At 58.0% G+C, this 20268-nt stretch overlaps 2 protein-coding genes across 2 annotated transcripts; both read right to left on the bottom strand.

The window, feature by feature from the left end:
- Positions 1-3444: 3444 nt before the first annotated feature.
- SLC39A2 (solute carrier family 39 member 2) lies at positions 3445-7547 on the bottom strand. Its single transcript, XM_032772912.2, has 4 exons — positions 6940-7547; positions 5675-5805; positions 5391-5453; positions 3445-4910 (listed from the first exon to the last, which is right to left on the bottom strand). The coding sequence occupies exons 1-4, from the start codon at positions 7052-7054 to the stop codon at positions 4224-4226; spliced, it is 996 nt and encodes a 331-aa protein (XP_032628803.1). The 5' UTR covers positions 7055-7547; the 3' UTR covers positions 3445-4223.
- A 3281-nt stretch (positions 7548-10828) lies between these two features.
- METTL17 (methyltransferase like 17) lies at positions 10829-20044 on the bottom strand. Its single transcript, XM_075072118.1, has 13 exons — positions 20030-20044; positions 17185-17799; positions 16682-16835; positions 16252-16401; positions 15804-15900; positions 15118-15199; positions 14001-14074; positions 13823-13917; positions 13306-13379; positions 12794-12901; positions 12404-12472; positions 11625-11675; positions 10829-11407 (listed from the first exon to the last, which is right to left on the bottom strand). The coding sequence occupies exons 2-13, from the start codon at positions 17197-17199 to the stop codon at positions 10829-10831; spliced, it is 1548 nt and encodes a 515-aa protein (XP_074928219.1). The 5' UTR covers positions 17200-17799; positions 20030-20044.
- Positions 20045-20268: the final 224 nt, after the last annotated feature.

Genomic DNA, 20268 nt, shown 5'->3' with positions numbered 1-20268 from the left:
TGCCCGGCAGGGAGAAGTAGCAAACAATACAGTCACTGGATTGGGAACTCAGATGAAGGAAAAATGAAACAGTTCACAGAGCACATTAGGAGACAGAAGCTGTGACTCTATCTCAGGGGAGTGAATGAAAAAGAATCTCAAAGTGAAAACCCCAAATGGAGTGGGTTAATACCAAGAATTGATGCATTGATGCCTGGAGGTGCCCCCAAACAGTTAACTGCAGCATGTGCGGGCACTCCCGCAATCCACTTGGCATGCAGACAAAAGCAATAAACACTAGGGGAACAAATTCAGGTAATGACCCCCACTCTCCTCTCCAAGCCAGGATAAAAACCAGGGGTGCGAGTTTCCAACTGCTTTAACCTATGGAGCCACATACTCCTGGCTCACGGATCAAAAAAGAACGTTCTTTCTCAAATATTTTTACCTACCATTTAAGTTTTCTTTTATATCCTTTCTCAGTTTGCTAAACTGGCTGCTGCTGCCGGTACTTTAAGATACCTTGATAGAGTTAATCTCTCTTGGCTCAGCTCTGCCTACCTTCCTAGGTTGCTCTTCACCCCCGCCCCTCTTTCTCCCGCCTCTCTGCTCTCTCCCTCTCGTTCTGTTTTAAAAGTTAAAAGTTATAGTTTTTACAGTGGGTTGGGTCACCAGGGTTGTCAGTTGTTGGCTCCATGTATATGTTTTTCCTGCGTGCTGCACTGCTCACAAACCCCACAAAACTTAGGTTAGTAGCGAAAGCACCTGGTCTGTTTTATTGTCGACGAAGCATGGTAATAGCACCTGGCAGACTCTATGAAGATACTAAGACATGTAGCCTCTGACAATAGATGCAGCTCAGTGAGCGGTGGGACTTTTCATTGTCCCCTAGGCTGGCCAAAGACATTGCTTGTGAGACCCCTCGTTATTCATCGACACAAACGAGTTACATATTGCCTGACATAGCTAGTTACTGCCTCTTTGATGTGATTAGTTACCACCTTTTACCTTGAACATGGTGGGTGGATCAAAACATTTGTATTCATTATGCTTCCATCCTGCCCTTATCGCTAAGAGGGGGTCAGTGTACTCTTGGATAAGTGTTTGTACCCACACTTGGTACCAGGGTGTGCTGCTATCACTCTTCTGACTGCGCTTGCGTGAGTGTCCTGTGCCTAGCACTTCTCAGGAATGTGTGTGTTTCTGCAATACCAGCCCTGCTCTTGCCAGGTCCCGTGAGCCTGTGTAACCCACACACCTCCTGGGTGTGGTGTTCTCTCCCATCTAGTGACACTGAGTCCACTTAGAGAGATAGAAAATGAGTCTGCTCTCCAGAACCGGCTCTAGGCATCAGCAAAGCAAGCACGTGCTTGAGGCAGCACAATTCCAGGAGCAGCATTCCGGCCAATCTTTTTTTTTGCTTGGGCAATTGGGCTCCCGGAGCTTGGGGCTGCAAACCACCTAGAGCCTGCCCTGCTGCTCTCCAGCCTTAGCTAACAACCAGGTTTGACCCACTACTTTAGTTCAGGCCTCATGCAGGGCCTTTGATACAAAGTCTCATGTTTCAGGCTTGCTTTCTGCTACACCTGGGATGCTTGATTCCCACCCTCCCTACTCTAACCTACAAAATCCCATTCCCCTCCTACAGCTATGGGGAGAACCCAAGAGTCCTGGTTCTTATTCCCACCTCCCATCCCCTGCTCTAACCCATTAGCATCTAGTGATTAGAGCAAGGGGTCTGGGAGCCAGGACTCCTGGGTTCTCTCTCGGCTCTGGAAGGGGAGGGGAGACAAGGACCAGTCGCTACCTCCCTCCTCCTTGAGGATTCAGTGGCACTGGAAGAGCTGTACCAGGACGGAGCCTGAGGCTGGAATAACACCGGCCATGACCCCTGGGCTGCCCCCACCCCCAGCTCTGCTGGTGCCCCTCAGTCCTGACTGGCAGCTGATGTGAAATTGGCTCCATGGACACATTGTGTAACCAACTGGGTGTCTGCAGTGTCTGGATCCCAGGTCTGTTCTGGTGCAGCAGAGAGCTGGGAGTTACCGGACTAGCCGGGGTGAGTGGGCTGGATGACCCAGGGGTCTGATGTGAGCGGAGGCGGGGGAGATGAGGCCTGATTGACCTTGGGGTATGATTGGGGGGGCAGGGAATACCGGGTTAGAGGGGCCGATAAGCCAGCCTGGTACGTACCTTCCTACAGCAGGAAATCGCTTTGAGCTACAAGCTTGTAATCCTCAGCCCATCTGCTGCAGGAATGGCCTTCTTGTCACCTGGCACCTGCTCGCTGTCTCTCTCCAGAGCTCTTCTGCCATCCTGTCCTGATGAGAGCTTTGGCAGCAAGTGCCTCCCTGCCCCTCTCCCACCAACAGCTCAGCCCCCGCTCTGTGCCCAGTGAAAGGCACAGCCCAGCTGGGGTGCGCTGAGATTGGCAGATATTGCAGAGCCGTCTCCTGGAGAATCATCCTTTGTCACCGTGGGCCAGCCCAGGGGGATCAATTTGCCTCGTACAACCGGCATCTTTGGCCGAGGAGGAGAGACACAGGATCAACACCCGTCTGAAACCAAACCAGAGCCAAGCCACAGAGAACCGCAGGATTTCACTCTCAGGGCCTCAGTTTACCGGCGTTGTGTCTCAGGAACCCCTGGGCCAAGTGACTCCAAATTTGCCCCCCTTACCTTAGCACAGACATCAAGGAGACATGGCACATTTCAAAACAACGTGATAGAGCGTGTGGATTTTAGAGCGCCTAGAAAATGCAGCCTAATAGGCTACATCTACATTAGCACTTTTGTTGGCAACACTTTTGTTGGTCAGAGATGTGAAAAACACACACACACACACCCCTGACCAACATAAGTTTCACGGACTAAAGCACCAGTTTGGACAGCACTATGTGGGTGGAAGAGTTCTCTGGAGCGATGGGCAAACATCTCCGCTCCGGCAGCAGACCGATTGGTCACCTTTACTGGATGTGAACCATCGGGCCATATTTCCAGTACACGGAGAGAATGCCTTGACCAGCAGCAGGCTGTATGTGACACAACACCGTTCACACCTGGTGTGGCACTGGCTTGCCTTGCAGATCATTGCTCGCAGAACCAGGGCGCGGGATGATTTTTGTGGCTAGTGATTTGGGGCACTGCAGTTGCTGGGTGTCCACACTGAGCCAGGTTAAAGAGGTCTGGTTTTGCAAGTGCGGGGGCTCGGCCCTTTATGTAAGCCAGAGCTCTTAAAGGGGTGCATGCCGGGCCCACAAAATCCCTCGTCTGTTTTGAAAATGGCAGGCCTTTCTGGGTTCTACACTCTGTTGGATTGGCTTTAAAACCCAGCCCAGGCTTTCCCAGCACTCAACAGCACCGAGTCTGGCCGCATCCTCAAAACCCACTCAGTGGGGGATGCTTGGTGCTTGGACGTTGTCCCGCTGAAAGGGGCCCGAAGGAACCACAAGCAGATATGCACACAAAACACACATGCTTTATTTCAGTGGCAACATCTATTGAACGAACGGGCTCAAAGAACAGACATCCATGAGCTTGGCGCTCAGAGGGCCACCAAGCTGCAGTCCGACCTGTCTAGTCCAGGCTGCTAAATTCCACCCAGCTCCCCCAGCAATGGGTATTTGGCTAAAGTATCTTTCCAAAAGGCCCCGGGGAGTTTGTTCCATGGGTCAATCGCAGCCTTAGCAGCCTCAGCCCTAGAGGAAGGGGTAAGCTGAGGGGTTGGTGCTGTACTGCCCATGGGCTGTAGCCCTGGAGAGTGGGAGGGAGTTCAGCTCTGTAACACCATGTCGTGGGATGGGTAACCGGCAGCAGGGAATTAAACTCACCACCCCTGATGCGAAGCCCATGAGTCTGTAATGGCTCAGCTAAAGGCCCCCAGAAGGGGAAAGGCCCCGTGTCCCCAGACGTCCGAGGCAGCCAGTCCTCACCCTGGGGTGGGATGGGAGCCAGCACTCCCTAGAGGGGAAAGCCCCATGTCCCCAGACCTCCGAGACAGCCAGTCCCCATCCTGGGGCCGGATGGGAGCCAACACCCCCTAGAGGGGAAAGCCCCATGTCCCCAGCCCTCCGAGACAGCCCTAGATGGGAGAGGCCCAATGTCCTATAACCCACTCCCCTGATCCAGCCAGTCCCTGCCCTGGGGCCGGATGGGAGCTGATGCCTCCTAGAGGGGACAGACCGTTTGGGGTCAGTCTCTACAGGGCATGGCCCCTGGAGCCCCCACCCAACCCTGCCTCCCCCTCAGGCCCAGACAGCAATGGTGGCCATGACGGTGAAGCCCAGGGCAATGAAGGAGAACTTGGCCAGGGGTGGCTCGTGGGAGCTCAGCTCGTGGGGCAGGATCTCCAGGAAGGTGATGTACAGGAAGGTGCCAGCTGCCACCCCCTCCACCAGGGCCATGGCCAGCCCGCCGGCTGCCCCGCCTGAAAGCGAGAGCCCAATGCCAATGGCCATGCCACAGGGGGACATGAGGGCGAAGATGCCCAGGTAGAGCAGCCTCCAGCGGGGCCGGGTGCCACTCTGCACCAGCTGCAGCCCCAGGCTGAAGGCGATCACACCCTTGTGGGCCAGCACAGCCAGGCAGAGCTGGAGGGCCCCAGCCTCACCCTGCTGCACTCCCACCGCTAGCCCCTCGAAGAGTGAGTGCAGCGAAAGCGTGATGAAGAGCACCAGGGCCCGGAAAGAGCCAGGTGAGGGGCCGCCGGGCACCGGGACCCCATGGGAATGCGGGACGGAGGGGACGCTGGGCACTGTGGCCCCGTGGGAGTGCGGGACAGAGGGGACACTGGGGGCTGAGCAAGCAGGGTCCTTGCCCGGGGCCCCGTGGGATGGTGGAGCCACATGGCAGCAGTGCAGCACCAGGCTCTCAGTGAGGAAGACAAGGAAGAAGCCGAGAGAGATGACGAGCTCTGCAAAGGGGTAATCCAGCTGTAGGGAAAGGGATGGGGAGGTGGAGGGAGAGACATGGTTTGTTTCAGAGGGACTCGCACGCATCCACCCAGCCCGACTTTCCCCATCTCCACCTGCAGCCTAAGAAGCGGGTCCCAAAGGGAGGGCTATGTAGGAGGACGGAGTCTAGTGGTTAGAGCGGAGGGGGAGGGCTCGGAGCCAGGACCCCTGGGATCTCTTCCGGGCCATAGGAGGGGAGTGGGGTCTAGTGGGTTAGAGGGGGGGGGGGTTCTCTCCCCAACTCTAAGAGGGGAGTGGGGTCTAGTGCATGAGAGCGGGGGTGGGACTGGGAGTCAGGAGTCCTGACTTCTCTTCCCGTATCTGGAAGTGGAGATTTGACAAGAGCCAGTTGCTCCCCCTGCCCTTAGCTCTGCTCTCACAGCTCTTTCCCCATAGCAGCCCTCTTCCTGCCTCTCCGCAGTGGGGTACTTCCAGCAGAGAGGTGTTGGAGACACTCACCTCAGCCACACAGGCACTGGCCCTAGACGAGTCGTTCTGAGTCCCAGTCAGGTTTTGCCCAGCCTGTGGGGAAACAGGGGGAGTCAGATACTGCGCTGGGGGGCAAGAGGTGCACTGACCCCATATACACCTGGAGGGGTGTCCCTGCACCCCCAGCTGGAGGGGACAGGCCCTGTTCCGTGTGTGTGTGTCCCTGCACCGCCCTGCTGGAGGGGACAGGCCCTGCTCTGTGTGCACCACCCTGCTGGAGCAAGGGGGTCCCGTGCGTCCCTGCGCCATCTCACCTGCTGCAGCCGCTTGCCCAGCTCCCCCTGGATGTCTGTCAGTGCATCGGCGGCTGTGTGCATGAGGCAAGCACCCAGGAAGACCCCTGCTGCGAAGCAGCCGATGAAGCTCAGAATGCGCCGGTGCCGCCCTGTGGGAGGAAAGGGACGGGTGAGGCCAAGGCCATGGGGCAGGGCAGAGCAAGGGGATCCCAGCCTGGGAGGTGAGTCTCAAAATGGGGAAGCGCACAGCCTGGGGCAGTGAGAGAGCCAGAGCCAGGGACAGCAGGCACAGAGCCCTGGACTGGCACCAGGAACACCTCGGTTCCAATTCTGGCTCAGGATGTTGGGTGAGCTTGGTAAGTCACTTGGCCTCTCTGTGCCTCAGTTTCCCCATCTGTACAATGGGGCTAATGAGACTGACCTCCTTAGCAAAGTGTTTTAAGATCTGCTAACAGAACAAGGGTGACTAAAGAACTGGCAAGAGGGTGGAGTGAAAGCCACACAGCTCCCCAGGAAGGAAGAGCTGGGCACAGATAGGAAGAACAAGGGTGAAATAATGGCTAAGAAAGAAAATGGGACAGAGCTGGACAGACACAGCCTCAGTTTCCCTCAGGAGGTCCAGAGCCCCAAGTGTGGCTGTTTCTTTTGCCTCATCGGGAGGCAGTGATGGGGCTGGGGCAGGGTGGAGGTATCATTCATGCCTGCAGCAGTCCCATTGCCTTATATTCTAAGCAGTTTTCCCTGCCCCTGGAGCCAGAAGCCTGCAGGGGGTAGTGGAGGGGAAGCACTAGACAGGCAGATACACGGACAGAGAACAAGAGTGAGGAGCAGCAAGAAACAGACAGACAGATAGATAGATGGGTGTGTATGGGGATAGGTAGATGGATGAGCAGAGGGGTGTCTGGGGATAGATGACAGAGGAGCAGAGGGGTGTCTATGGGAATATGTAGGTAGATGGATGAGCAGAGGGGTGTCTATGGGGATAGATGATAGAGAAGCAGAGGGGTGTCTATGGGGATAGATAGGTGGATGAACAGAGGGGTGTCTATGGAGATAGATAATAGAGGAGCAGAGGGGTGTCTATGGGGATAGGTAGGTAGATGAATGAACAGAGGGGTGTCTATGGGAATAGATAATAGAGGAGCAGAGGGGTGTCTATGGGGATAGGTAGGTAAATGGATGAACAGAGGGGTGTCTATGGGGATAGATGATAGAGGAGCAGAAGGGTGCGTATGTGGATGCGAAGCCACTGTCCCACTCCTCACCCCTCAGCCCCTCTTCACCTTTAGCCGCTTTGATTTGGAACCACTTGACCTGGGCCGGGATGAGGCCACAGACAAGGGTGATGAACAGCAGAGCCACCAGGCAGCCGATCTTCACCGTCAGGAGCGGCTCCATCCGCGCAGGCGCCAGGAGGGCCGGGCCGGGCGATACAGCTGGGCCTTACCCTGGGCTCACACCCTACAGCCCCTCCTCCACAATGCCCTGCTAGCTCGTCTTCTCCTGTCCCCTCTCGCCTAACCCGTCCCAGGCTAGGGAGACTCCCACCACGGATGACCCTAACCCTAATCCTAGGCAGCCCAAGCTGGCGTCGAGCCCTCAGCCGAACCCAGGCCTGGCCGGGGAGACCCTTCCAAGCCCCAGGAATCAGTGGGAGATGCTGTGCCGCACAGGCTGTGTCAGGCCGTCCCCAGATCCCTGGCCATCCTCCTCTCCTTCCTTCCCATCTCTACCTCATTCCATCTGCTCCTCTGCCTTCCACTTCTCCTTCCTTCCCTCCTTCTCCCTCCCCTTCACTGCATCTCTGCTGCTACTCGCTCCCTCTCCTGCTCTGCTCCTGACACCTTCCCCAGTGCCTCCCAGCTCCGGAGTGAATAACCTCCCAGGAGCCAGGAGAAGGGAGCCACCCCCTTCTTCCCCCCGCCCCTCCTTCAGTCTTAATTGCACCACCATTAAATAATTTATTGGGTAAACATTTCCCAAGAGCACTTTTCCCCACCACTTGCCCAGTCACCTGCTGCATTCCTAGCAGCTTAGGTACGCTCGTATGGAGCACCCATCTCTCCCTAATACCCAGTGGGCCCTGGCCCGGGAGGATTTTCCAGCTGTCAAGGGGTTTGGTGCCAGGCTGGATGGTGCCAGATCAGCATCTCCCAGGCCCCAAGCGGGGTGAGGATGGAGAGACCTCAAACTTACAGCCCGCCTAGGCCTGGTCAGCCCTCCACCTCAGCCAGCTGCTGGCTTGAATTCACAGGAGTGCCAGCTGCGTCTCTGACTGCTCCCCCTTTTCATGTGCCGGGTGCTAGGCCCTCAAGGACAGCCGGTCAGATCCAGAACCCATTTCTCCCCCTGGCTGCCCAGTAGGCCCTCGGGAGAGCCACCACCAGGGACCTGCAGTGGCAAAGGCCAGCCTGGCAAACTAAGCCACCGCCTCTTACTCACCCGCAGCCTGGGCTGAAAGGGCCTAAAGTCAGTGTTACCTGAGAGGCGCTGGCTGCCTTGCTGCTCCCAACCCAGCCTCCCCATCTCTGCCCCAGCCCTGGGCAGCCAGAGCCTTAGATTCCAGCTGGCTCCCACTTCCCAGCCCCATGCCCGGTAGCTGCCCAGCAGGCTCCACAGGGTCTCTGCTGCTGAGGTCCTTTGTCCTCCGGTAACATGGGGACAGTTCTAGGAAGTGCATTGCTGTCTGTGTGACGCTTTTCCCCTCCTCCTTCCAGGAGAAATTCATCCCTTCACACACAGTCTCCACGGTGAGTGGGGAAACCGAGTCATGCGCACCCCAGACTAATATCACCATGTTGCTTCCACTGCTGCAGGACACCTCGAGCTTTGTTACTGGCCAGGCAATGCTGGAAGGTTTGGTCACAAACGGGGCCAGATGAGAATCTCCTAGAAGGAAGAGGTTGAATGCCCTGTTCCCAGCCCCTGACTCCCGCACTGGGGGCAGACAGGAGCCAGCGTCCCAGCCCCATCTTCCATTCCCCACCCCACTAAGCCAGCTGGTCCCCACACCCTGTGAATGGGTCCCAGCCAGTGTTCCCTAGTGGGGATTAGCTAAGCTCCTCTGATGGTATCAGCACCTCGCTGCAGCTTGGCTCCTGAAACACACCCCAGGCCTTCTCCTGCTATTTACTCTCCATGGAGCATTTCCCAACACCACCACCAGCAGCTCATGGGCCACGGCCCTGATGCAGTCTAACCCTCAGTGTCCCCTGGCAGCCAGCGCTGGCCCCATGGTCCCAGTATGGCACTAGGTAGGGGGCACTGCGGTGCAAGGAGTGGGATGGGGACTCAGTAGGGGGTGCTCTTCCCTAGCAGGCAATGCTGGCAGGGAGCAGAGTGGGAGCCCACAGGGGTGCTGTCCCGCAGGGAGCAGGGTAGGGCCCTGCAGGAGAGACTGTCCCAAAAGGAACAGGATGGGGGGCCCACAGCAGGTGCTATCCCTCGAAGCGGGGGGGGAGTGGGGATGAGTGTGCAGGAAGCAGGGTGCAGGGCCACAGGCAGCGCTGTCCCACAGGGAGCTGGGCCCACACAGAGCCCAGCCTCCCCGCCCCCAACCCCCTTTCAGCCCTGTGGTCGCATGCCAAGCCTACGCACACAGCTGGGTCATGCCCAGGGGCTCCCTGGAACTAGCTGAGCCCGTTTCCCAGCCCAAGCTATTGCAATGGCAGCAAGCAGTAACTCCCCCGAGCCTAGCATACGCAGGGCCTGCTCGCTCCCCACAAGAGGAAACCGAGACCCACAAGGGGAAAGGACACAGTGACGGAACAGAACCAGGAGTCCTGGCTCCCAGCCCCCACTGCTTTAACCACCAGCCCCCACTCCCCTCCCAGAGCTGGGGAGAGAACCCAGGAGTCCTGGCTCCCAGCCCCCTGGCTCTAGACCACCAGCCCCCACTCCCCTCCCAGAGCTGGGGAGAGAACCCAGGAGTCCTGACTCCCAGACTGTTGCCAGTCGAACCCTGCGCAGTAACGGATGCCGAAGCTCGTGGACTGTTTCAGACTCTCTTTATTGGACCCAACCTGGGTGCCGAGAAGCCACCAGCTGCAGAAAGGAACCCAGGAGTCCTGCTGCTCCCCCATGCTCATTGGGAACAGCATCTGCAGTGCTGCAGGCGACGGGGGCCATCAGAAGACCCCACACACACACCAGTGCCAATCCACTAGGGCGCTTCCTGCCGCCATCCACATGTCAGTGCCCAGGAGGGAGGGTCGGGCGACAGATTCGGCAGCGAACTTTCGGAGCTCACAAATGTTCCTGGGATGGACTGGAGGTTTACTCCCCCCCGGAACGGCCTCCCCGAGGGGCATCGTCAACAGGCACCATCCCACCAATCTCCTCCAGGACTCAGCCGGCCCAGCGATACAGATCTCTGTGGGAGAGGCATGGTGAGGTTCCGCCCTCCCAAGCCAGCAAAGTTCCAGCTCCGGATGGGAGCCGGCAACCCTCTAGAGGGACAGGCCTTGTACCCATTCCCCACCATCCTGAGCCAGCCAGTCCCCGACCTAGGGCCAGATGGGGCTGGTACCTCCCTAGAGGGACAGGCCCTTACCCATATCCTCACCCCATAAGCCAGCCAGTCCAACCTGGGACCAGCAGAAAGGGAGCCGGTGCCCTTTAGAGGGAAATGCCCCATATCCCACTCCCTGCCCCCTGAGCCAGCCAGGCCCCAGGCCCCATCCCCGTACCCCCCCCCCTCCCCCAGCCAGCAGGCCCCATCCCCGGTGCGTTGGCAAAAGTGGATACTGCCGTGACGGCCGCGCAGGTGATTCACGCGTGCTGCAGGCTCCCGTCAGCACAGCATAGTGGCAGTGGACATGGCCGGGCAACGCCCAGACCAGCCTGGGTTGATTGCGGGCCAGGGCTCCTCGCTCGTCCCCGTCCCCGGCGTCAGGATCAGAAGAGAACCAACTCCTCTTCAGCTCGATTCTGCAAAGACAACGGGCAGGAGATACGGGTGGGGACGGGCGCGCGAGTGCGAGGTTATTGGTGGGGGTGTGGGTGACACTATAACGCGAGCGTTATAACCCCCACACCTAAGTTACCGCCCCTCTCCAGCGTTATAACCCCCAGTACACACAAAGGCCAGGGGGTCCCTGCAAAGCTCCAACAGTCCGACTCCCCAGCCCCTCCACCCTAGCCTCTGGCCCCACCCTGTCCCCATCCTTGCAGTCAGCAGTCCCCCACCTTGGGGCCATCCACCGAAGCTTCCATATATCTGCTTCTGTTGGAGGGGCACAGTTCCCCAAAAGCCCAGCTGGCCCGCCGTGCAGGGGAGCACAGCTTCCCCATATCAACGTCCCCCACGCCCCAGGGGGGGGGGGGAGGAGGCACAGCTCCCCATATGCCCCGCTGCCCGGTGGGAAGGGGGCACAGCTTCCCATACGCTCTGCTGTCCGTTGGGAGGGGCACAGTTCCCCAAACGCCCCACTGCCCACTGGCGGGGGGGCACAGCTCCCCATACGCCCCGCTGCCTGGTGGGAGGGGCACAGCTCCCCATACGCCCTGCTGCCCAGTGAGAGCGGGGCACAGCTCCCCATATGCCCTGCTGCCCGGTGGGAGGGGGGCACAGCTCCTCAAATGCCCTGCTGCCTGGCAGGGGGGAGGAGGGAGGATAGCTCCCCATATACCCTGCTGCCCGGTGGGAGGGGCACTCACCCAGCGGAAGGGGAGGGGTTGGTAGGCCTGGAGGTAATTGCAGGGCAAGGGCCGCTCGGGGTTCAGCCGTGGGCAGGGCAGGTGGTGCGGGCACTAGGGGACAGAGACCAATGTTAGAGCATCCCGCGTCCCCCACTAGCCCACCCTCTGGGCATCTGGCTGGCCTCAATCCACCCACCCCAAACTCCACCCACCGAACCTCGACCCCGGCCCCCTTCCCCCACCCCGCAAACTCCTCCACATGGCCTCAGCCTGTCCGGCCAACCCCCTCCAGGCCTTAGTCCACTCCTTCCACCCCACCAATACTCACTGGGGCGAAGACGTGAGCCTCCCGTGGATCATGCACCACCTTGTCTCCCCCCTGTTGGCCAACGGGAGAGGAGTTACAGCCCAAAGGGAACCAGCTACATACACCTCCTGTTCCCTCTGCACTGCCGGCCTGGATGCCTGGGTCCTGTTCCATCCCAGACTCTCCCTCTGGGATCCCTGGGGGCAGAGCTGTGCACTGCCGGCACGGACACTGGGGTCCCGTTCCATCCTGGACCCTCCCCCTGGGGTACCTGGGGGGCACAGCTCTGCACTGCCGGCCTGGACGCCTGGGTCCCGTTCCATCCCAGACCCTCCCCCTGGGGTACCCGGGGGGGCAAAGCTCTGCACTGCTGGCCTGGACGCCTGGGTCCCGTTCCATCCCAGACCCTCCCCCTGTGATCCCTGGGTGCAGAGCTCTGCACTGCCGGCCCCGACGCCTGGGTCCCATTCCATTCCAGACCCTCCCCCTGGAGGGCACAGCTCTGCACTCCCGGCCCGGACGCCTGGGGCCTGTTCCATCCCAGACCCTCCCACGGGGGTACCTGGACGGGAGAGCTCTGCACTGCCAGCCCAGATGCCTGGGTCCCATTTCCCCTCCCAATCCTTTCCCAAGGGGCCCCCCAGCACTTTGTGTTATTGTCCCAGGCACCTGGGTCCCATTGTCTACCTGTTCTCCCCTCCCCCAGGGGCTGGGTGCCTGCCAAAGCTGCTGGGGGTGGGGAAAGGGGATTGTAGTGGGGCTCCCACCATGGCCCCAGGGAAGGAGCAGGGTCCCCTCACCCCCAGAACGATCTCTCGTGCCTCCATGAGCATCTGGTGACCCTCTTTGGTCCCGTTCTCCACCAGCACCTGGAGAGGTTTGGATGTTAGAGAGGCTGATCTTAGGGGGAGGAGAATAGACTAGGCATGGGGGGGACGAGCTGGGGGACAGAGAGGGGGAGCCCAGGTGGGGGGGGGGCAAGGAGTTGGGGGTGGTTTATTTCTCCTTGTTTTAAGACCCAAGTGGTTTGGGTCTTGGGTTCCCNAGGGGACTACAGGCTGGGGGAGGGGAGTGGGGGTAGAGGGACCAACCTGGGGGAAGGGAGGGAGAAGCTGGGGGGCAGGGAGGCAGATCCGGGGCAGGGGAGGGGGACTCTGGGTAGGGGGGCAGAGAGGCAAGGGATCACTCACCAGGAAGCTGTCCGTTTTCCTCCACAGCGTCCGTATGGTTTCCCTGCGCTCGGCCAGGCTGGGCAGCTCGTTCAGGGAGAAGGCTGAGACCACAAGGTCAAACTTCACCTGCAAGTGCCCCAGGAGGGAGACATGGGATGTGGACGGGTGGAGGAGATCAGACAATGGCCCCCAGAGCGACTGGATGCTGGGGCAGATCCCCAGAGATCTCCCTCCCCCACTGGAGAATGCCCCAGCATCCAGTCGCTCTCACCCACACCCTCTTCTTCATGCTGCTGCTGTCCCCTCACCCCAGAGCCAGTCGCATTCTGGTGCTGCCTCCCCAACAGAACCGCAGAGCAATGTGGGATGGCAGCGGGTGAGCAGCCGTGGCAAGCCAGAATCTAACAACACTGGTGCCCCCACTCCCAGGCTTCCCTGCAAAGCACTGGAGCCCCCACAGCGCTCCCCTCTAGACCCAATTGCCCCTTCATCCCCCACTCTCTGCCATCCCTACAGGCAGGGCCCTTTACCTTGGGCGAGACGGGGAGGAACTGCCGGAAATAGACGCCTGGAAAGAGTGGGGCCTGCGGGGACTCAGAGCCACCTGGAGCAGGGAGGGACAGACAAACAGACATCAGGGCAGGGGTCACAGAGAGGGAAACAGACAGGACAGAAGACAATGGAATGAGTGATGAAAGAAGGGCCTGGCAGCCCGGACTCCTGGGTTCTCTCCCCAGCTCTCGAGTGGCAGAGGGGTGGAGTGGTGTGTTGGGGTGCTGGGAGCCAGGACTCCTGGGTTTTTTCCCAGCTCTGGGGTGGCAGAGGGGTGGAGTGGAGTGTGTGTGTGGGGTGCTAGGAGCCAGGACTCCTGGGTTCTCTCACTGGCTCTGGGAGGGGAGCGGAGTCTAGTGGTTGGGGGGGGCAAGGGTTGGGAGCCCAGACTCCTGGGTTCTTTCCCAGCTCTGGGATGGCAGAGGGGTCTTGCTGTTAGAAGTGGAGCCCTACCAATGCTGGCTGGGCACTCAACAGTGCCCCTGGAGGCCTCACCTTGTAGCAGCCGCTCTGCGAGGGCCAGCATGGGGGCGGAGCTGTCGACACACAGGTACTCACGCAGGGTCTGGCCCCAGGCACCATGCGCTGCCCTGCACAGAGAGGTGGGAGCATGAGACACCAGCAGCGATATCAGCACCACAGGAAACGTCCCCCCCACAGGGCAGAGACTCACCAGCTGACGGAGCCCGTACCAGAGCCGAAATCCAGAAGGGTGCGAGGGGCAAAGTCCGGAACTCGCTTCTGGATCTAGGGGGCAGAGCAAAGAGAAACCGCATGAGCCTCAGCACAGCTCCGCATAGACGACAGGCGGAGAATCGCACTACTTCCTTTCGGAGAGTGGAGGCTAGTGGTTAGAGCGAGGGGGCTGGGAGCCAGGACTCCTGCACAGTGTTCCCTCTAGTTTTTTAACATCCATGTGTGGAATGAATTTTATGTACACCAGTATGGCGCTGAGGTGTGACACACCACCTTCATATTGGTGCACATAACATAATTCATTGGCAGGAGAGGGGCCGAGGGGTTCGAAGTGTGAGAAGGAGAAGAGGGTTGGAAGGTGAGGGCTCTGGCTGGGGCTGCTGGCTCTGGGATGGGGCTGAGGGGTGCAGGATGATGGAGGGGGTTCAGGGCTGGGGCAGAGGGATGAGGTGCGGGCTCTGGGGTAGGGCCGGGGATGAGGGGTGCAGGGTGCCGGAGTGGGCTCAGAGCTGGGGAAGAGGGTTGGGGTGCGGGCTCTGGGGTGGGGCCAGGGATGAGGGGTGCTGGGTGCCGGAGGGGGCTCAGAGCTGTGGAAGAGGGTTGGGGTGCTGGCTCTGGGATGGGGCCGGGGATGAGGGGTGCCGGAGGGGGCTCAAGGCTGGGGAGGAGTGTTGGGGTGCGGACTCTGGGGTGGGGCCAGGGATGAGGGGTTTGGGATGCCGGCTGCCCCTTGGGCTACGGCAGGGAGAGAGGACTCTCTCCAGCCTTCTCTCGCTGCAGCAGGTTGAGGCCGGGGAAGAGGCGCTTCTTCTCAGCTGTGGCAGCTCCGGCGGGGCTGGACTGGGCTGGGCCAAGGGAGAGGCTCCTCTCTCCCGTCCGGGAAAGGTCCATGCCATGGCCAGCAGAGAGGGATGCCTGTCCCATGGTAGGTCCACGCTGGGGGAGAAGTACCTCTCCCCACCATAGCCCTGAGCCCCTGCGCGGGGCTTAATAGGCAGCTGTGCTGCCATGCAGCTTAGAGGAAATTTAGCTCCTGGGTTCTCTCCCCAGTTCTGGGAGGGGAGTGGGGTCTAATGCTTAGCACTGTGTCTCACCTCATGGAAGGCTCTGGACACAGCCGCAAACCCCCCATCCAGTCGAGCTGCCATGTACACAAGACTCAGCTCGTCTGTATACCTGAGATGGAAAGAACACATACAGCATGTCAGTTGGGGGCTGACCCCCCACACACACCCCAGAGCCAGTGCTGAGCTCCTTTACTGCCTGCCAGAAACTGGGGCTGGTAAACAGATCTCATGCCCCACCCCAGAACTGGCTGCACCTTAGCTCTAGTGAGTCATCCCCATGTGGCGTCGTCGTGTGGTTATTTCCCAACTGCCCCACCCCAGAGCTGGCTGCACCTTAGCTCTGGTGAGTCATCCCCATGTGGCGTCGCCGTGCGGCTATTTCCCAGCTGCTCCACCTCAGAGCTGGCTGCATCTTCGTGCTGGGAGAGGCATTCCTGTGTGACCTCCTTCCCTGCCTGCCAAAATTTGGGGTTAGTAAACAGATGCTCCACCCCACCCCAGAACTGGCTGCATCTCAGGAGTGAGCGAGATGTCCCTGTGTGGCATTGCTGTGTATCTATTCCCTGCCCCACCCCAAAGCTCGCTGCATCTCAGTATCGGCTGAGCCGTCCCTATGTGGCACTGATGTGCAGCTGTTCCCCAGTTGCCCCACACAAGAACTGGCTGCATCTCAGCACTGCCGGTGACCCATTGCAACCCCGAGAGAGTGTCACCTCAGTGCCTCCCAGTGATAGGTGGTTTTTCGAAGCCTGTTTAGCACCCTCCTCTGCAGCTTCTCCTCCTCAGCGTCAGTCAGGGGGCTGGATGAGTCTGACAAAGAGAGAGAGGGTTAAGCACAGAGACGGCTGGGGGAGACCAAACAGAGAGAGAACACTGAGTGAGGAGAACACCCCCAACCAGGCCGTACCACCCTGCAGCACTGTGGGGTACTGAAGCCAGCACTGACTGCATGGGAAGAGCAGGCAGTCAAGGTTGGAACGGACATCATGAGGTCACCTAGTCCAACCCCCTGCTCAAAGCAGGACCAATCCCCAGACAGAATTTTACCCCAGTTCCCTAAGTGGTCCCCTCAAGGATTGAACTTACACCCCTGGGTTTAGCAGGCCAATGCTCAAAGCACTGAGCTATCCCTTCCCATCCTGCCCCCCAGTCCGTGCTCACCTGCTGTGCAGGACTGGACTTTTTCCCTCAGCTGCTGCTCCAGCTGCTGCCTTCTCCTCTGCAGCTCGTTGGCCTCCAGGGGACGCTTCCGACTCCAGAGGTAGTTGGTCAGGGCCACCACCTGGTCCTTCAACCCATGTACGGTGGACTCTGGAGGGGGATGAATGAGATATAATGGGCCTAGTGAGAAGCTCGTCACGCTGAACAGAGCAGGGATCACCTGGTGTTGAGATGTACCCAGCTCTGGAGTCTGGCAGCTGGGTAAGAGCCGCACACAACACCACATGGGGACGGCTCGCCCGGCACAGAGATGCAGCCAGCTCTGGGGCAGGGCAGCTGAGTAACAATAGAGCAAGGAGGGAGCACTCATACTGAGCCCCTCACTCTGCTTCTTGAGCACCAAGTCCCCTCATGTCCAGCAGTTACTTACGCTCCACCAGCAGCTGGGCAGCCTTCACCAGTTCAGCCGGGAGTCGGACACTCCTGAGATGCAGCACCCCTGGGTGCCGGCGGTGGGGGACATTGCCCAGAAAGTTGGAGGAGTTGTCCACCTGGGAAACCCTTGGGATGATGGTGGCGAAGGCCTGAGCGGGGAGAGAGCCATCAGAAGAGCAGGGCAGCAAGGATCAGTCCATGCATCCCTATATGGCCTGCATGGGAAGGTCATATGGGGCTGTATGGCTCAGCCAGTGGGCATGAGTGTAGCAGGGCCATATGGGGGATATTGCCCAGAAGGATGCACAGCAGCAAGCTCTATATGATTATAGCCTGGTAGGCTAGTCAATGTAGGGTTATATAGCCCAAGTAGGACCATGGCCCCAGGCTCCAATAGGTCTGGGTTAGTGGCAATGTCAGAAATGGGTGTATATGGTTTTACATAGCAATACAGTCACATTTAGACTAGGGAGCTGAAGGAGGAAGGCTGGTCATTACCTGGTCATATGGCATGGGGCAAGATGGGACATACGGAGTTACGTGGTGGGGGTGGAAAAGGGGGAGAGAACTCTCTCATGCGTTAGCTCCACTGGCCCGTCACCCTGCACTGACCACACTGCATCACGTTTGAGGATTGGTTTGGGTACTCCGGAGGAACCAATCCCTGTCCAGCACGCGCTGTCCATGCACGACTTACTCTCCACCTCAGCTTACAACCCAGGCTTATCTTATCCGCTGTAAACGGCTCCCTGGGCGTTCCCCTTATCTCAGCCAGCACCGAGATTCTGCTCCCAGACCGCCTGACCTCCCTAATCCTGCCTCCAAATGGGGCCAACGTCCAACATCATCCACATCCCATTACTCACGTCAGGCCAGGCCGACGCTGCACCCCTTTTGTTTGCCTTTCCCCCATTAGCTTACGTTTCACTGGCACCGCGTCCCCATCCTCCTGCACCTTCCTTTTGAAGGTCTCTGCTCAGCAACGTGTTCCCAAGTCCACAGTCGCTCTAATCATTTCCACCGCCATTAACCCCAGGCTCAAAGTACGAGGCAGGGGCTGCCCGCTCACCTCCTTGGGTCCAGCCCCGAACCCACACTGTACGCTTGCTCTGCCTGTGAACCATCCTGCTGTAATTTCACCTGGGCTTTTCTTTTAATCACCCCATGACAAACTGCTCCAAAACAGCACAATCTTTTGATCTATCACCACTGGACATTTCAACGTGAACCAAAGCACAGGTCAAAGAAAATAACATTCTCTGGCTCCATTCCAGGAGCGGCCCTCAACAGCCAATCCACAATACTTGTTATCACCGGCATGGGCAGTTCCCACTTCACTAATGTCCCAATGTGGAGCCTGCTCCCCCAAAGTGAACCTGCACCCGAGCAATTCCATCTGCTATTCCAAGCAAGGCCAGGGCCAGCATGCATCAATTCAAGATGGCAAGTTTCCCTGCTCCATACCACTTAAGGACGCTTTTACTTTGCAAGCCATGCATTCTTTATACACTTCTCGGGGTATTTTTATTAGAACACACTGAGTTACTGTCTTGTCTATCTGAATACAATTACAACATCATTAATGAGCCCTTGGTTTTGCTTAATACATCGATACGGTACTTTTGCTTCATTTTTTTGTTAAACTGTTTGGTTATACAAGGTATGCAAGGTATTACATGGTTTGGGGAGCGGGAGCTGCTCCACAGAGGGTTAATATAGCCCAAAGAAGAAGAATCTTGTCCATTGTGGATAGTTCTCTGAAAACATCCACTCGATGAACAGCGGCAGTCAAAAGAGCTAACAGAATGATGGGAATCATTAAGAAAGGGATAGAAAATAAAACAGAAAATATCATATTGCCTCTATATAAATCCATGGTACATCCACATCTTGAATACTGCGTGCAGATGTGGTCACCCTATCTCAAAAAAGATATACTGGAAATGGAAAAGATTCAGAAAAGGACAACAAAAATTATTAGGAGTATGGAACGGTTTCCGTATGAGAAGAGATTAATAAAACTGGGACTTTTCAGCTTGGAAAAGAGACGACTAAGGGGGGATATGATTGAGGTCTATAAATTCATGGAGGATAGGTCCATCAATGGCTATTAGCCAGGATGGGCAGCAATGTGTCCCTAGCTTCTGTTTGCCGGCGGCTGGGAATGGGTGACTGGGGATGGATCACTTGATGATTATCTGTTCTGTTCATTCCCTCTGGGGCACCTGGCATTGGCCACTGTCAGAAAACAGGATACTGGGCTAGATAGACCTTTGGTCTGAGCCAGTATGACCATTCTTGTGTTCTTATATGGTGTAATATAACTGGAGAGAGACTGGTCCACATGGGGTTATTTGGTCAGGGAGCTGGTCCCTACAAAGCTTTAAGGTGCATGTGGAGTGGTACAATTACCGACGTATTTCAGAAATAAGGAACTGTTTTCTTAGCACCCTACCCCTTCGCTCAATATTATTTTTATAGTTATTATTATTAATAATTCTACTAAGCAGGATTTACCTACCTTTGCCAGGGGTATCTTTTGCAGCACTCAGGAACATCTAATCTTGTACAAAATAAGGGGCATCCCTTGTAATAAGGGACTGTTGGCAACCCTAGTGGGGGCTATATGGTGGGGAGGGGAGCTGGTCCATACATGGTTATATTGCCGCGAGAACAAAAGACCCATAAGAACACAAGACCCATACTGGGTCAGACCAATGGCCCCTCTAGCCCTGTAGCCTGTCTTCCGACAGTGGCCAATGCCAGGTGCGTCAGAAAGAATGAACAGAGCAGGGCAATCCATCACGTCATGCAACTCCCACCTTCTGGCAATCATGGGGAGTTATATGGCCTAAAGGGGTTTGATCCAGACAGTGTTATATGGCTGGGAGGAGTCTGGTCCATATGGGGTTATATGGCCATGGGTCTCTGGCCTGTACAGGGTTATATGGTTGGAAGAGAGTATAAGGCCTGAGGGGCTGGTCCATAGAAGGCTGTATGGCCTGCAGTGGGAGGTTGGCTCTAGGATGCAGTCCTGATAGGGTCATAGGGGTCTGGTCCACACAGGGTTATACAGCCTGAGGGGAGGGATGGTCTATATGGAGCTATATGGCCCAGGAGGTTGTAGAGCGTGTAGCTAGTTGTAGGGGGAAGGGTCAGATCTCCTCGGAGGCCATAGGGCGGAGCTATATGTCCAGGGGGCGTGGCTCCTTCGGGGGCGGGAGTGCGCTGAGCTGGTCACGTGCTCTGCTTCCCCTCACCCGCCGCAGAGAGACTGCGCGCGCCCCTTATGCAAATCCCCTCACGACTATTCACGACGTCCCGGGCGCGGGAGATCACTCACCCGGAGCGGGGAGGGGCCGCCGCGAGATCCCCAAAACCTCCGTACCCGCCTGGCCGCTGCGGGAGCTGCCATCTTGAAACACCCACGGCCCCGCCTCCAACTCACGGCCGCCGAACCGACTAGCCAATCGGAAAGCGAGAGGGCGGGCCGCGCCCGGGGACCAATCGCGGGCGGCTATGCAAATGAGGAAGCGGAACGCCTCGGAGGGAGCGGCGATTGGGCCAGCCCGCTACGAGTGG

Source organism: Chelonoidis abingdonii, chromosome 14 (genome assembly GCF_003597395.2).
Source record: "Chelonoidis abingdonii isolate Lonesome George chromosome 14, CheloAbing_2.0, whole genome shotgun sequence".
In the NCBI taxonomy this organism is placed as follows: Eukaryota; Metazoa; Chordata; order Testudines; family Testudinidae; genus Chelonoidis; species Chelonoidis abingdonii.
This window is presented reverse-complemented; position numbering and strand designations above follow the sequence as displayed.